This window comes from Rhinatrema bivittatum, chromosome 7 (genome assembly GCF_901001135.1).
Source record: "Rhinatrema bivittatum chromosome 7, aRhiBiv1.1, whole genome shotgun sequence".
Taxonomy (NCBI): domain Eukaryota; kingdom Metazoa; phylum Chordata; class Amphibia; order Gymnophiona; family Rhinatrematidae; genus Rhinatrema; species Rhinatrema bivittatum.
Window position 1 is genome coordinate 226,441,154 of NC_042621.1, and position 16,047 is coordinate 226,457,200.

Consider the following 16,047-nt stretch of genomic DNA (forward strand, 5'->3'; position numbering starts at 1 on the left):
AGATTGCATGGTTTTGCACATATAAGTAGCAACTGCTTTCTGGGGACAGTAGCACCCGGTGCTCAGAGACAGCATCTCTAATTGAGTTAACCACATCACGTGTCACCCCAATAGCCTGACTAAATAATTAAATAGGTTTGAAATAATTCTAGAAGCCCAAGAAGAAAAGGCTGATAGTGTTGAAACATAAAACAGTGGTTCAAAACAATGATTGCATATAATGATACTAATGCATAAAATAAACATTGAAATGGCATGTTGATTCCATTTTTCTCTTGAAGATACTTAAGAAGTTTGCTGATTTAAAAAAAAAAAGGTTTGCCATAGCCCACTGATTTTTATGTCTTCATATACTGTAACTATAAATGTGAAAATACTATCGAGGAAATCTAATTCTGAATTTTCTAACTATATTTTAAATATTGTGGAATTAAAATGTAAACTGTGTACATATTGTCACTAGATTCTAAAGAAAATATTTGCTTTGTTTTTCAGGAGGTTGGTTTGTATATCAGCAGAGAAATGAAGTCCATAATAATTGTGGGATAGAAATTTACTATCAGACAGACATGCAGAGCACTTCTGAGAACATGTTCCTGGAACTCTTCTGTCAGATCATCTCAGAGCCCTGCTTCAACACATTGCGTACCAAGGAACAATTAGGTGAAACATCCACTATTTCTGCAACATTTCTACCAGTGCCTGGTAAAAGAGTAAAAGCTTCACTCCAATCATGGAAACATAAAAAAATGAATTTTGAAAGGTTTTGATTTGAACTTCCTAGGTTAGGAAGCCTAGGCTCTCTTTCTCTTGCTTTATTTTTTTATTATTTTAGATGGGGAACTTCTGTTAATTCAGTAAATGGTCAGAACTCTTGATGTGCTTTTGGATTCACAACTTATCTCTCGAATCTCACATATCTTTGTTAATGAAGAATTTTGTTTTCACTTGTGGCAATTACATTGTTGTATTCATCCTTTGATAACATTTTTTGACTAGCAATGTTTGTTTATTTGGACTCTTGCAACATCCTTTAGGACTACCAAAAACACTTTTGAAGAAGTAGAGGTCAATACTGAAAACTGCTTTGTGAATGCTGATAGGCTGTGCATTTGACTGAGGTATTGTAGTCATAGAGATCGTACTGGCTTCCATTAGTCTCTCAAGTATGATTTAAGGCCATTCACCCTTGCCTGGGCCCAGTGTATCTGAAGGATAGGCTAGTGAGATATGTGCCTAAGTATACTTTGCGATCAGAAGATGGAAGCTTTCGTTGTGTCCTGAGTGTGAAAATAGCCTCCTTAAAACCTAGAGACCAATCATTCTCAGTAGCATTCCTTCGCCTTGGAAATTCTCTTCTTGGATATTTGCATTTTTACTCTGGATTGCTAAATTTTAAAGGTTTGCAAACACATACTTAGTTTAAGCTTGGAACATTTCCTTTTTATGTTGTATTAGATTTTAATTAAGAGATGTTTCAGATGGTATACATTTTATAAATTGTATGTTAAAGGTCTGTTTAATTTTAGTATTGTTATATATACTATATTATTTAAAGTATGTATGTTTTATTTGTACTCCAATATTGAAAGGACAGAATCATAAAAGTGAATAAATTATCCAATGGGCAACTTTGTTGGACATTCAAAAAACTGAAAAACAAAAACTGGTGACAAATTTTATATTTCTCTTTTTGTTTCTGTCTACCTCTGCTAGCGGTTACTACATTTGTTTATGAACATTCATAAGGTAAAATTAAAATTTGAGCATTAAAGTGTAATAAACTTATTTTTATTTGTTTTTTTATTCAAGGTTATATTGTGTTTAGTGGACCACGGAGGGCTAATGGCATACAAGGACTTCGATTTATTATTCAGTCAGAAAAGCCACCACATTATTTAGAAAGCAGGGTTGAAGCTTTCTTAAAAACTATGGAGAAATCTCTGGAAGACATGTCAGAGGAGGCTTTCCAAAAACACATCCAAGCTTTAGCAATCCGACGTTTAGACAAACCAAAGAAGCTATCTGCGGAATGTGCTAAGTACTGGGGAGAAATCCTTTCTCAACAATATAACTTCGACAGAGGTAAGAAGGAGAGAGGTTTAATAAACAAATTATAAATTGGAAGGTTAAAAAGCTGAAGTATAGTGCTTTACTGCATTTGCATTTCAGGAAATAAATTTAGCAACTGATGGTTTATTTAGTTCTGTACTATGCTCAGCCTTGAAATTTACATAGCTGATATTCACAATGAACCTTTCAGGCATACAATAAATAGTTCAAATAGTACAACAGCTAAGGATGGAAGTGTCAAATATATTTTGTCATTTCTGGAAAGATATCATACTTAACTACATAAAAGGCCTAATGGCAGTTTAATGAAGAGAGCTCAGGATGGTAATGAATGTAAATGTAGAAAGGATAAGACTGTTGCTGGTTAAGCTTTTCTACAATGAACATTTTTCAACCATAGGCGTACTAAATGCCCATTACTATTTAATCAAACAGCTCATATTAGCTGAAAATGTTATTAGCTTGTCTCTGTAAATAGATAGCTGTACTGATAGATATGTACACTGAAAACTAGATGAAGTGAAAATTTTAAAACAGTCATTTAATAAAAGGTGTAAGCTAAGTATGTTGTGTATTTTTTTCAGTTTGCATCATAAAAGAGACTAAATGCTCAGTAGAATCTATATGGATAGAAATCCCAAGTGTGTTGGGTAAGAGTATAGTGATAGGAGTATACTGCCGTCCACCTGGACAAAATGGTCGGACAGATGATGAAATGCTAAGAGAAATCAGGGAATCTAACCAATTTGGCAGTGCAATAATAATGGGAAATTTCAATTACCCCAATATTGACTGGGTAAATATAACATCAGGACTTGCCAGAGACATAAAGTTCCTGGATGTAATAAATGACTGCTTCATGGAACAATTGATTCAGGAACCAACAAGAGAGGGGAGCTATTTTAGATTTAATTCTTAGTGGAACACAGGATTTGGTGAGAGAGGTAATGGTGGTAGGACCACTTGGCAATAGTGATCATAACATGATCAAATTTAAACTAATAACTGGAAGGGGGACAATAAGTAAATCTGCAGCTCTAACACTAAACTTTCACAAGGGAAACTTTGATAAAATGAGGAAAATAGTTAGAAAAAAAACTGAAAGATGCAGCTGCAAAGGTTAAAAGTGTTCAACAGGCATAGACATTGTTTAAAAATACAATCCTAGAGGTGCAGTCCAGATGTATTCCATGCATTAAGAAAGGTGGAAGGAAGGCAAAACGATTACCGTCATGGTTAAAAGGTGAGGTAAATGAGGCTATTTTAGCCAAAAAACTCCTTCAAAAATTGGAAGAAGGATCCATCTGAAGAAATAGGATAAAACATAAGCATTGTCAAGTTAAGTGAAAATTTGAAATGAAGTTGACCATAGAGGCAAAAACTCATAATAAAAACTTTTTTAAATATATCCGAAGCAAGAAACTTTTGAGGGAGTCGGTTGGACCATTAGATGACCAAGGGGTTAAAGGGGCTCTTAGTGAAGATAAGGCCATTGCAGAAAGATTAAATGAATCCTTTGCTTCCGTGTTTACTAATGAGGATGTTGGGGAGATACAAGTTCCGGAGATGGTTTTCAAGGGTGATGAGTCAGACAAACTGTACCAAATCACTGTGAACCGGGAAGATGTAGTAGGCCAGATTGACAAACTAAAGAGTAGCAAATTACCTGAACTGGATGGTATGCATCCTAGGGTTCTGAAGGAACTCAAAAATGAAATTTCTGATCTATTAGTTAAAATTTGTAACCTATCATTAAAATCATCCATTGTACCTGAAGACTGGAGAGTGGCCAATGTAACCCCAATATTTAAAAAAGGCTCCAGGGGCGATCCGGGTAACTATAGACCAGTCAGCCTGACTTCAGTGCCGGGAAAAATAGTGGAAACTATTCTCAAGAACAAAATTGTAAAGCATATAGAAAGACATGATTTAATAGAACATAGTCAACATGGATTTACGCAAGGGAAGTCTTGCCTAACAAATCTGGATAAAGGTGAACCGGCAGATGTAGTGTATTTGGATTTTCAGAAGGCGTTTGACAAAGTCCCTCATGAGAGGCTTCTACGAAAACTAAAAAGTCATGGGATAGGAGGCGATGTCCTTTCGTGGATTACAAGCTGGTTAAAAGACAGGAAACAGAAAGTAAGATTAAATGGTCAATTTTCTCAGTGGAAAAGGGTAAACAGTGGAGTGCCTCAGGGATCTGTACTTGGACCGGTGCTTTTCAATCTAACTAGATAAATGAAGCTTGACCGACGTGCCCACAAATGCGCAGTAGAGAGCAGCTCTACTGCGCATGTGCGGGCGAGCACGTCAGTCTTAGGCAGCGTCAAAAAAAAAAAAATGGCGGTAGGGCCGCAGGAGCGGGAGGAGAAGCAGCGGCGCCGCGGCGCGCGGTGCCGCTGCTTCTCCTCCCCAGATCTGCCGGCAGATCTCGGGGGGGGGGTGTCACTCCCGCGCCCCCCCCACCGAGATCTGCCGGCAGATCTCGGGGGGGGGGGGGGTGTCACTCCCGCGCCCCCCCCCCGAGATCTGCCGGCAGGAGCGGGAGGAGAAGTAGCGGCACCGCGCGTGCGCGGTGCCGCTACTTCTCCTCCCCAGATCTGCCGGCAGATCTCGGGGGGGTCACTGCCGCGCGCGCGGGAGTGACCCCCCCCCGAGATCTGCCGGCAGGAGCGGGAGGAGTTAATGGAGCCGGGTGAGGGTTGCGGGAAGTCGCGCTTACGGCGCCGGGAGGAAATGGAGGTGGGTGAAGGGAGGGAGAGGGGGACTGAGTGAGTGGGAGGAGGAGGGAGAGGGGGACTGAGTGGGACTGAGGGAGAGTGAGTGGGACTGAGGGAGAGGGAGGGAGGGAGTGGGACTGAGGGAGAGTGAGTGGGACTGAGGGAGAGTGAGAGGGAGAGAGGGGGAGGGAGTGAGTGAGACTGAGTGGGAGGGAGGGACTGAGTGAGAGGAGAGGGAGGCTGGGGAGGAGTGGGTGAGTGGGTGGGAGGGAGGTAGGGGAGAGAGAATGAGGGAGGTAGGGGAGAGAGAATGAGGGGGAGGTGAGAGACAGAGGGATGTAGCCCGTTTTAACGGGCTTAACGGCTTGTATATATATAAATGATCTGGAAAGGAATACGACGAGTGAGGTTATCAAATTTGCAGATGATACAAAATTATTCAGAGTAGTTAAATCACAAGCAGACTGTGATACATTGCAGGAGGACCTTGCAAGACTTGAAGATTGGGCATCCAAATGGCAGATGAAATTTAATGTGGACAAGTGCAAGGTGTTGCATATAGGGAAAAATAACCGTTGCTGTAGTTACACGATGTTAGGTTCCATATTAGGAGCTACCACCCAGGAAAAAGATCTAGGCATCATAGTGGATAATACTTTAAAATCGTCAGTTCAGTGTGCTGCAGCAGTCAAAAAAGCAAATAGAATGTTAGGAATTATTAGGAAGGGAATGGTTAATAGAACAGAAAATGTCATAATTCCTCTATATCGCTCCATGGTGAGACCACACTTGAATACTGTGTACAATTCTGGTCGCCGCATCTCAAAAAAGATATAGTTGCGATGGAGAAGGTACAGAGAAGGGCAACCAAAATAATAAAGGGGATGGAACAGCTTCCCTATGAGGAACGGCTGAAGAGGTTAGGGCTGTTCAGCTTGGAGAAGAGACGGCTGAGGGGGGATATGATAGAGGTCTTTAAGATCATGAGACGTCTTGAACGAGTAGATGTGACTCGGTTATTTTCACTTTCGAATAATAGAAGGACTAGGGGGCATTCCATGAAGTTAGCAAGTAGCACATTTAAGACTAATCGGAGAAAATTCTTTTTCACTCAACGCACAATAAAGCTCTGGAATTTGTTGCCAGAGGATGTGGTTAGTGCAGTTAGTGTAGCTGGGTTCAAAAAAGGTTTGGATAAGATCTTGGAGGAGAAGTCCATTAATGGCTATTAATCAATTTTACTTAGGGAATAGCCACTGCTATTAATTGCATCAGTAGTATGGGATCTTCTTAGTATTTGAGTAATTGCCAGGTTCTTGTGGCCTGGTTTTGGCCTCTGTTGGAAACAGGATGCTGGGCTTGATAGACCCTTGGTCTGACCCAGCATGGCATGTTCTTATGTTCTTAAGATTAAGGAATGGTTTAGGGTCTGGCAGTAAGATTTAATGACAAAAAATGCAGTTATGCATTGAGGGTGCAAAAACCCAATGGGAGAGGTTCAGTATAGGGAGAGAATTTCTTCTAAGCAGGAAAGAAGAGTAGGATCTGGAGAGTGGGATCTGGAGAGAGGGGACAGGTTGATAAGGTGATGACAAAAGCCAGAAAGATGCTTGGCTGCATAGGGAGAGGAATGGATAGCAGAAAAAAACAGTGATACTGTCTTTGTATAAGTCCCAGGTGAAACATAATTGGGAATACTGTGTACAATTCTAGAGACCGTATCTTCAAAAGGATATAAACCAGTTGAAATCTGTCTATGGGGTGGCTACTAAAATGATCTCTGGTCTTCGTTGTAAAGCATATGGGGAAAGACTTAAAGATCTAAACATCTATACCCTAGATGAAAGTCAGATCTATGTCAGAGATATAGACCTCTAAGGTTTTCATGTTCAGGAAGTGGGCCTTTTTCAAAGGAAAGGAGGCTGTAGAATTGAGGGATCATGGGATGAGGACAAAAGGGAGCAGACTCAGTAATCTAAGGAAATATTTCTTTACAAAGAGTGTAGTGGATGCATGGAACAGCCTCTTTGTGGAGGTGGTAGAGACAAGGACAGTGTCTGAATTCAAGAAAGCATGGGATAAACACAGAGGATCTCTGAGGAGGAGTGGTAGGGATTATAAAACTGAATAGTTGGTGTAAATGGGCAGACTAGGTAGGTCTTTTTGTGCCATCATGTTTCGATATGTTTAGGGGTGTGTGTGTCTGTATGAGGGGAGGTGTGAGGGGTATTTGTAGGTGGATGGGGAGTGCGTCTGTGAGGTGGTGATGTCTAAGTAAGGGGAGGGATCCCACTTCATTCTCTCCCTATTCATTCTTTTTCTCTTCACTGTTTCCCCCCCCCCCCCCCCCCACTCTTGTCACCCTCCCTTTCCCTCTATTTCTCTCCCCCTCATTTCCCTGCCACTCATGCTGTTCTCTCCAGCTCCCACCTTATTTCCTCCACAGCTCCTTCCACTTCCTCCCTGCCATCTTCATCATCCTTGCTGACAGGATCTGAGGAGCAGACACTATGGAAGGCATCCCCTCTTGTCTTGGTAGCTTTGTCATGTGGGCTTCTGTAAGAGAGCCATGCTGTCAGTGGTACCTGTGCCTTCACACAACAGGAGAGGAATAAACAAGACGTAAACAAACTGCCTTTTATTAATAGTGGTTTATGTGACCAGTGGCTACAGCATTAAGAAACTTCAACACTATTAACAGCACTCCAAGTTTTAAAGCCTACCAATTAAATGGATATGGAAAGTATAATATGGGGTAGCCAACACCAGTTCTTAAGAGCCACAAACAGGCCTGATTGTCAGGATATTCACAATGAATATTCATGAGATATATTTGCATGCAATGATGGTACTGTATGTGGATCTACTTTATGCATATTCATCGTGAAAACCAGAGGATTGGAGTTTCTCATCCCCATTGTTGTGGTTATGACATATTAGATGCATGGTTTGGTGAGATTTGCAGAAATGCTTAGCTGAAATTCAAATTGTATGTTGTGAGAAATAATTGTTCAACTTGATTGCTATACTTGCTAAATAGAACATTTTATTATCCAGATAACATTGAAGTTGCATATCTGAAAACCCTGACAAAAGATGATATAATACAGTTCTATAAGGTAAGTTAATCCAGTAATAAATATTTAGAATCTAATTTGGTAGAAGGTTAAAAGGGATGTCATGAAATGAAGTTAGTTTTTGTGGATATAGTTCTTACATTGGGATTATACAATGAAATGTTTTATGAAGCTGAATCTTTGTTTTCAGTGGAGTATACGTATATTGCTAATTGAGCACTTATAACCTTAGTAAGAATGGCCTAGAAAATTTCAGAGGAACAAAGATGCCAACCTAGAGGTACACTTTTTACACAGTGACATTAAGTTATTGATGGTTTGCAGCAGTCACTGAATATTTCTTGTGTATACTTTGTTTCAGATTTGTAGGTTTTGTCAGCCTTGGTTTTCAACAAGTAACAGAGTTACAGGTATTAATGAAGTGGTATGTTCTGGCCACATCAGATTTTAAATGGTTTAAACAGAACCCTAGTGAAATGCTTCACAGTTGGTTATGTTTGTGAGCATTAGTAGCCATAAATGAATGTCCGCAGCAGTGTTTCCTTTCTGATATCTGAGGTAATTTATCATTCATTTTTTATATTAATCTCTCTACTCAGTCTGATTTTATACCAAGGAAGGATATGATGCTTATTTTATATTGTGTTGTTTTACTATGTACTTAAATTTTAAATAAAATAGTTGCAAGCTATTTCTGGCCCATATAATGTTACAGTCGATGCCCTGCAAATCTATTTATATTCAACTTGAAATAAATAAGGAATTAAATCAGGAAATAATCTAAACTGCCAGCGAATGAAATTAATTAATCATGGATAGCTATCAGTTAAAAATAAAATAAAAAAATTAAATTACATCATCAGCAGAGATAGTATTACTGCAACATCGCTTATCTGTTCCCATTTTATTGACGATGTCCATTGATGGGAATTTGATAAAAATCTCAGATCAAGCAAAAGGTTTAGGATTTATTGACTCTGTTGTCATTTGTTCCACAAATTAGAGCAATAGTTAAATCCGGATTTTACAAACTACAGTTACTATGGCCATTAAAAGCCCTTTTGCAACCCACCAATTTTCGGTTGGTAGTCCAGTCTCTAATTGACTATTGCAACATTCTATTTTTAGGTCTCCCAGCTTGTACTATAAAGTGTCTGCAGCTCTTGCCTAATGTGGCTGCCCGTCTCATATCTGGCCTTCCAGTTAGGGATCATATAACTCCCGTATTGGTAAGCTTGCATTGGCTCCCCATCAAATCTAGAATCAAATTTGACAGCTTGTCTAGTGCATAATTTAAGAGCTCGCACAGCAATTTCATGGATCTCTACCATGATTAAGCCCTATTGCCCTTTGAAGTCTTTTTCGCTCATCACAGAGAATTCTGCTTGAAGTACCATTCAAGCAGGTTCAGTTACATGAAATCTGGAAATCTGCATTCTCAGTGGCAGAACCAGACTTTTGAAATAGCCTACCCAGAGGAGGTTGAGATCTGTGACCTGTCTCAAAACATTTAATAAACAATTAAAAACCTTTCTTTTCGAGCAAGCTTATTATTAAAGATATTTTTGCTCTTTGTTTAATCTTAACTGCTGCATGATATTTTTATCATTTCCCTACCTTCGTTCGTGTTTGACTTGTTAAGACATCTTTGGCACAGAATGGAAGGAAGCCTTGGGTAATCTAGCCTTTCTTTGTTTGTGTTAATCTTTATTTATTTATTTATTTATTTATTTAACATTTTTCTATACCGGCAATCGTAGGACACATCATGTCGGTTTACAAGTAACTGAGAAAGGAAATTACAATGAACGAGGAAGGGGGCTAACTGGATAATATATAAAAGTACAGGTGAAGAGAGTTAACGAGCAGAGTTACAACTTTTGCATTCATGCTAGGGTTAGATATGCAAGTGAACTATAAACAATGCTAAGGAGGCATGTGCACTTAAGAACTTAGCATATAGAACTTATTTACAGTATGAAGGAGGCAATTGCACGTATGTACAGATAAATGCTGGTGCAGGGGGGGAGGAAAAGAGTGAGGGAGCGGGAAGGGAGAGGAGAAAGGAAAAGGAGCAGGGGGGTGTGGAGGGAAACGGGTACAACTGAGCAAGGGTATTTTCAGGGAGAGCTTGCTAAGGGGTGAAGAGGGCGGGGTAGGCGGAGGATGAGGGGGGCTAGGGGAGGGAGGAGGGGGTAAAGGGAAGGTATAGGGGAGGTCAGGGAGAAGGTAGGTAGGCTGAGCGGGAGCTGAGGAGGTTCAAAGAGGGAAAGGACTAGGTTTGAGAGGAATTGGGGTATGCCTGTTTAAAGATCTTGTATCTAGATGGAGTAAATGCTCCATTTTGATGACTTGTTTGTTTGTTTTTTAGATTTTTAGGATTCTGTTGAGTAGTTAGTTTTGTTATGTTGTATATTTTAATAATGTTTTTATTAGTTTATACTTTTATTTTTTATGTTTGTTGTGAGCTGCCCTGGATAGGGAAGGCATACAAATAAATTTAACCATAACCAACATTGATAGGAGAGAATGACAGCCAAACAAGTTTCTCCATCTGTTTACCATCAGAATTGAAGACACATTAGTTAGCTCTAGGAAACTTTCCACCAAAAGAAACTACACTTTCAAATATAAAAGATTCTCTATCTGGTGCCTACAAAATGATTCCAATCCCTTTTCATGCGAGCTTCCACAACTCTTACAATACTCTAACTCAGACCTTGCCACTTCCTCAGTGAGAGTCCATCTGAGTGCCATCCCGGCATATTATACTTCGTTAGACATCAACCTGTGTCCACTCATTTGTTCCTATCTTGTTTTATGAAATGACTCTGGTACATCAAACACACGATACAGATGCCTCCTGTTCCATAATGTGTTCTTAAAGCCTCTTTTTAAACCACTAGTGTGTACTTCTTTGACATTCTTGTCATTCTTGACATTCTTGACATTCTTCTTCTTTGACATTCCTTGTCAGTCACGATGGCAAGAAGAGTTGGTGACCTCTAGGCTCTTGTCTACTACCCTCGTATCTGCAGATTTATCACAACAAGGTGGTCCTCCGAATACACCCAAAGTTCCTACCTAAAATAGTCTCAGCTTTCCATATTAATCAATAAATAGTACTATCTACCTATCTTCTTGCCAAGGCATCATGCACATGAGGGTGAAAAAGCCTTAAATCCTCAGAACTGCAAATGGGCCTTGACATGCTATAAGAGACTTACTCAACCTCATCATCAGACCAACTAGCTCTTCTGTTGCTTATCTGCAAGAAGTACCCATTGAAGATATTTGCAAAACTGCGATATGGTCTTTAGTCTACACATTCACATCTCATGGCTGTCTTGATAACATCTCAAAGACTGTAGATTTGGACAAGTTGTTTTGCGAAATCTAGTTGCAGTGTAGTCCACTCTCTACAGTGAAGTCTGGATTAAGTAATCACTCCACTGCAACCCTCAGCTCAGGTCTCCCCACATGTAGTGGCTAATTCAGCCTGCTTATTGACAGAAAGAGCAAGTTTGTTTACTGTAAACTGTTTTCCGTAAATAGCAAGATGAATTAACCATGGAATCCACCTCACTGGAGCGTCAAGTACATAGCTAGTCAGTTCTGATACTGACTGTGGAGATTTACAAGGTGTGATGCCTGCTCAGGAACTCTCATACATGCTCAGTAGAGCTAAAAGCTCTACAAGCTTGGAGAGACAAGTCTGTTCTGTGCACCAGATGATGTCACCCATATGTTTTCCTTAGTTAGCAGGCTAATTCATCCTGCTATCTAAGGCAAAAATTTATGGTAAGCAAACTTGCTATACCTTTACTTGCAGACAAAATCAAAGTTGGATATCATAACTCAGTTTCAATGCTGTTGGTCAGATTTATGTCACCCTATTTTTGTATATTTTAATTTTAGTGAACACTGTAAACTTAAGATGCTATTGGTTTCCACAATAAGACGTCACATTGGTCCAAACTTATCGCCCTTTAGTGAATAGATGCCTAGAGGTCAATTTCAAACAGTCCCTAAACAGCCATTTTTTCCTAAATTTAGCTAGTAAGCAGTGAATCATAGAACAGGCAGGAGAGCAGTCACTGCTGTCCTGTTAGGGAAGAAGAAACCTTCCTGAATCATCAATACTCATCATAGAGAAATGGGGCATGGATTTGGGGGATCGGTGAAGGCAAGCATTGAGTATCGGAAGAGGAGATCGGGATTTTATATTGAGTATGAGGAAGGGGGATCAAGAGGGATCAAGGTCTATCTGAACAAGGTTTTTGAAGGACTTTATATTGAGTATTGCAGGGGGATCGGGGTTTGAAGGACTTGGTTGTTTTCACATTGAGAGTCGGGAAGGAAGGACTTTGGGATTTGGAGATTTATTTTAAATTATTCTTTGTGTTTTGAGAGGGGAAATAGGGGGATCAAACTTGAGAAAGATGGGGGGGGGGGTTAATTCTTAATTCTTTGGGTATTGGGTGGGAATGTAATAAGAGCTTGGAGGAGATAGGTTTCCTTATATATCAGGTGCGGGGGACATCTCTTGAATCTTGGCTGGCCAGATTTAGGTATGCTATTGTAGCACCTTGATTTGGTTAGCTGTTAGGCAGCTAGCACAGAAAATCAGTGCTAAGCACCTAACCTTCTCCCAATCCTGCCCACAGGCCTGCTCAGAATCTGGCCAGTTAAAATTAGCCGCCTAGTAGAACTTAGGGGCTAAATTTAGCTCATAAGCCCAGTAAATTTTCAGAGACTTTAGTTGACTAAGTCCTTGCTTAGCTGGCTAGATCCCTTTGAAAACTGATCTCCTAGTATCTAAAACAGTTTGCTTACCTGATGAACTTAAAATACGTGACCTCAGTCTTCCATATAGCATTTAAATGATTTCCATTTCTTTTTATTGTATAGGACAAATGTTTTTACAACATAATGTAGTAGATGTTGGCAACTAAGGACCATTTGACCCACCCAGTTCTCCCTGTCTACACTGCTGCTGCTAAAGATATCTCACAGTTTGATTGCCTACAGGGTAATCACTTCTCTCCCCCTTTTGTCCTTAGTTGATAAGTGTAATCAAGTCAGCCAGCAACCCATGTACCAAAGCCTTGTCACCATTTCATGGCTGTTAATATTGCTTCCTCTTCTTGGGAGCTTGATGCAACCAAACCACCAATCTGTGTAAGTCTACTTTTCCTGGCGTGTAGCCAGATGGACTCAGAACGAATGGGTATAGTATGCTCGTGCTAGCAGTTGGAGACGGATCTGACGTCAGCACGGGTATATATACCCCCACAGGAAGCGTAGCAACTCAGTAATTTCCGTCTCCAAAGCAGTTTGGAGAGCCTGCACGCTCGCTGAGCGTGTTTCCAATCTACTTTCTACTTTCTTCTTACTAAATTTCTACTGCAACATCGAGCCCCGCACTCCTGCGGTGATACCCTTGGGGTCCCTCCCCCAGTAGAGTTTCCCAGGGTGATTTCCGTGATCCCCCGGAGGTTTAAGACCTCGGTCCGGTGGCCGAATCGCGGCAAGGACGTAGCCCCCGGGCCAGGCTCGGGCGTGGCGAGCGAGGCGCCTCGGTCCCGGCGTGGACGAGGCAGCGGGTGCATATCCTCAAACGCGGCGATGAAGGTACTTGCCCTCTCCCCCCGCAGCCGGAGACCGCCCGGGTTCCAGCCGGGAAGCGCCGAGGATCAGGTAAGGCGTACATCTCTTACTTTTGGTCTCCGAGGAACCGAGGATCGGCGGTGTGGCCTGTAGGCGGCACGCCGTGGAGGGCGCCATTTTGTTGGCCTTGTTCAGGTATTGAGTGCCCGGGATAGGCGTATACTGCTGACCGCATATTGCTGAGAGCATATTGAATACCATTGAGCGGGTATTGCTAACCGCATATTGCTGAGAGCATATTGAATACAATTGAGCGGGTATTGCTAACCGCATATTGCTGAGAGCATATTGAATACCATTGAGCGGGTATTGCTAACCGCATATTGCTGAGAGCATATTGAATACCATTGAGCGGGTATTGCTAACCGCATATTGCTGAGAGCATATTGAATACCATTGAGCGTATATTGCTGACCGTATATTGCTGAGAGCATATTGAATACCATTGAGCATGTAGTGCTAACCGCATATTGCTGAGAGCATATTGAATATCATTGAGCGTATATTGCTGCTGCATATTATTGTGCGCCTGTTCTATTAAGCGTATATTGCTGCCGCATATTATTGTGCGCCTGTTATATTAAGCGTATATTGCTGCTGCATATCATTAAGCGCATACTTTTCAATGGAACAGAACGCCTCAGTGTCTTCAGCGGGGGCACCTCCTGCCTCCGACATTAAAGCCCTCGGCCTCTGCTCCGCATGCCAGCTTAGAGCCACGCACAGTGAAGAGCCAGACTCCCTATGTGCCCAATGTGAGGAGGCCGTGGGACCCTCGGGCCAGGACCAGTCTCAGCCATGATTTGCGGACAGTTCCCCAGGGGCTACCCCGGATTTAGCGGGCGGTCTCGACCAATCTGGAATCCCGGGGGATCTTGTACCCCGGCGATTAGAGACCACCTCAATTTCCTGGGTGGATCTCTTTAAGGGGATTCATGCCTTTGTACAGATGCAAACGGCTTCCCATCCAGGCCCTGCGGTTCCTGCTGTTCCTGCTGTGGCTGCGACTGCGGCGGCTGCTGCGGCTGCTGCTGCGGTTGCGGCTCCAGCGGATCCTGCTCCTGGACCCTCACGCCCTTATCGTGAGCGGGACCTCCCGCCGCTAGACAGTCCGGATCAGTCGGACCAGGAGGTTTCACCGGACGAGTCCGAACTCCCGGACGAAGGGGAACTTCCCTCAGGGATTGAGCCATATAGAACCATGAGGCGGTTCTTCCCTAAAGAGGATCTCTCTGACCTTGTGTCTCAGTGCCTGGCGGAGTTGGATATTACAGGTCCCAGCGCTACGGTACCCTCTGCGCAGAACCCCCTGCTGGAAGGTCTTCGTCCTACAGCCCGCCATTTCCCATTCTTGCAAGCGGCACAACAACTGATAGATTTAGAATGGGCTGCACCAGCGGCCTCATTCAAAGGGGGTCGGGCCCTGATGGGCATGTACCCCCTGGCACCGGCTATCCAGGAGCTGCTGGCGTGCCCTCAGCTGGACGCCTTGATTAGCGCTGTGGTCAAGCGCACTACCATTCTAGTTGAGGGGGGGGGCGGCCCTCAAGGAGCCTCATGACCGGCGACTGGACGCCATTCTGAAACAGACTTTTGAGGTGGCAGCTTTGTCTTTGCGGATCGCAACCTGCTGCACAGTAGTGACGCGTTCCTGTTTGTCACAGGTCAGGAACAACGCTCCAGCAGCAGACATGGAGTCAGCTCTCTCATTACTCACGGATGCTGCATCTGACCTAGTCCGGACAACAGCCAAGGGGATCTCATCCTCCGTAGCCGCCAGGAGGCAGCTCTGGATCCGGAAATGCTCAGCCGATGCTCCTTCGAAGACACGCCTCACCAGATTGCCCTTTAAGGGCTCTTTCCTGTTTGGCAGCGACCTTGATAAACTGGCCAGCACATGGGGCGCCTCTCCAGTACCTCGACTGCCGGAAGATCGGTTCAGAAGGAACCAGCGCGCCTTTCCAAGGCCCTCCAGGGGTAGAAGCTCCCAGCGCTTCATTCCCTACAGGAGTCGCTACCAGGCACCTCGTCCTCAGGCCCGGAATCAGTCCTTTCGGACCAAGCAGCGCAAGAGGGGAGCCGGCCCGGGCTCAGGTCCCGGCCGCGCCTCACAATGAGAATCCGCCGATTCATCTGGGGGATGAAGCCATAGGGAGCAGGTTAACCCTCTTCTACCCCAGATGGGTCGAGATTACGTCGGACCAGTGGGTCCTCGCCATCATCCGAGAGGGGTATTATCTGGACTTTCATCACCTCCCTCCGGACAGGTTTGTGGAATCTTCATGTCCCATACACAAGAAGGCAGCATTGGAAGCTACGCTGGCGAGGCTCCTGTCCTTGAAAGCCATCATCCCAGTACCTGCATGGGAAGTGAATTCTGGACACTATTCCATTTATTTCATGGTACCCAAGAAAAGGGGGCACCTTTCGGCCTGTACTGGACCTCAAGTCAGTCAATCGATACTTAAGGGTCCCGAGGTTTCGCATGGAAACTCTGCGCTCCG

The 16,047-nt window shown here is 42.9% G+C and overlaps 1 protein-coding gene across 3 annotated transcripts in view; it reads left to right on the top strand.

Moving 5' to 3' along the window:
• IDE (insulin degrading enzyme) overlaps positions 1-16,047 on the top strand; it is a 434,361-nt gene that overhangs the window by 360,092 nt on the left and 58,222 nt on the right. For all 3 annotated transcript variants that reach the window (XM_029609922.1, XM_029609921.1, XM_029609920.1), the window contains exons 20-22: positions 496-663; positions 1,813-2,085; positions 7,854-7,915. In XM_029609922.1, the coding sequence (XP_029465782.1) occupies positions 496-663; positions 1,813-2,085; positions 7,854-7,915 (503 nt within the window). The remainder of the gene's footprint in view (positions 1-495; positions 664-1,812; positions 2,086-7,853; positions 7,916-16,047) is intronic.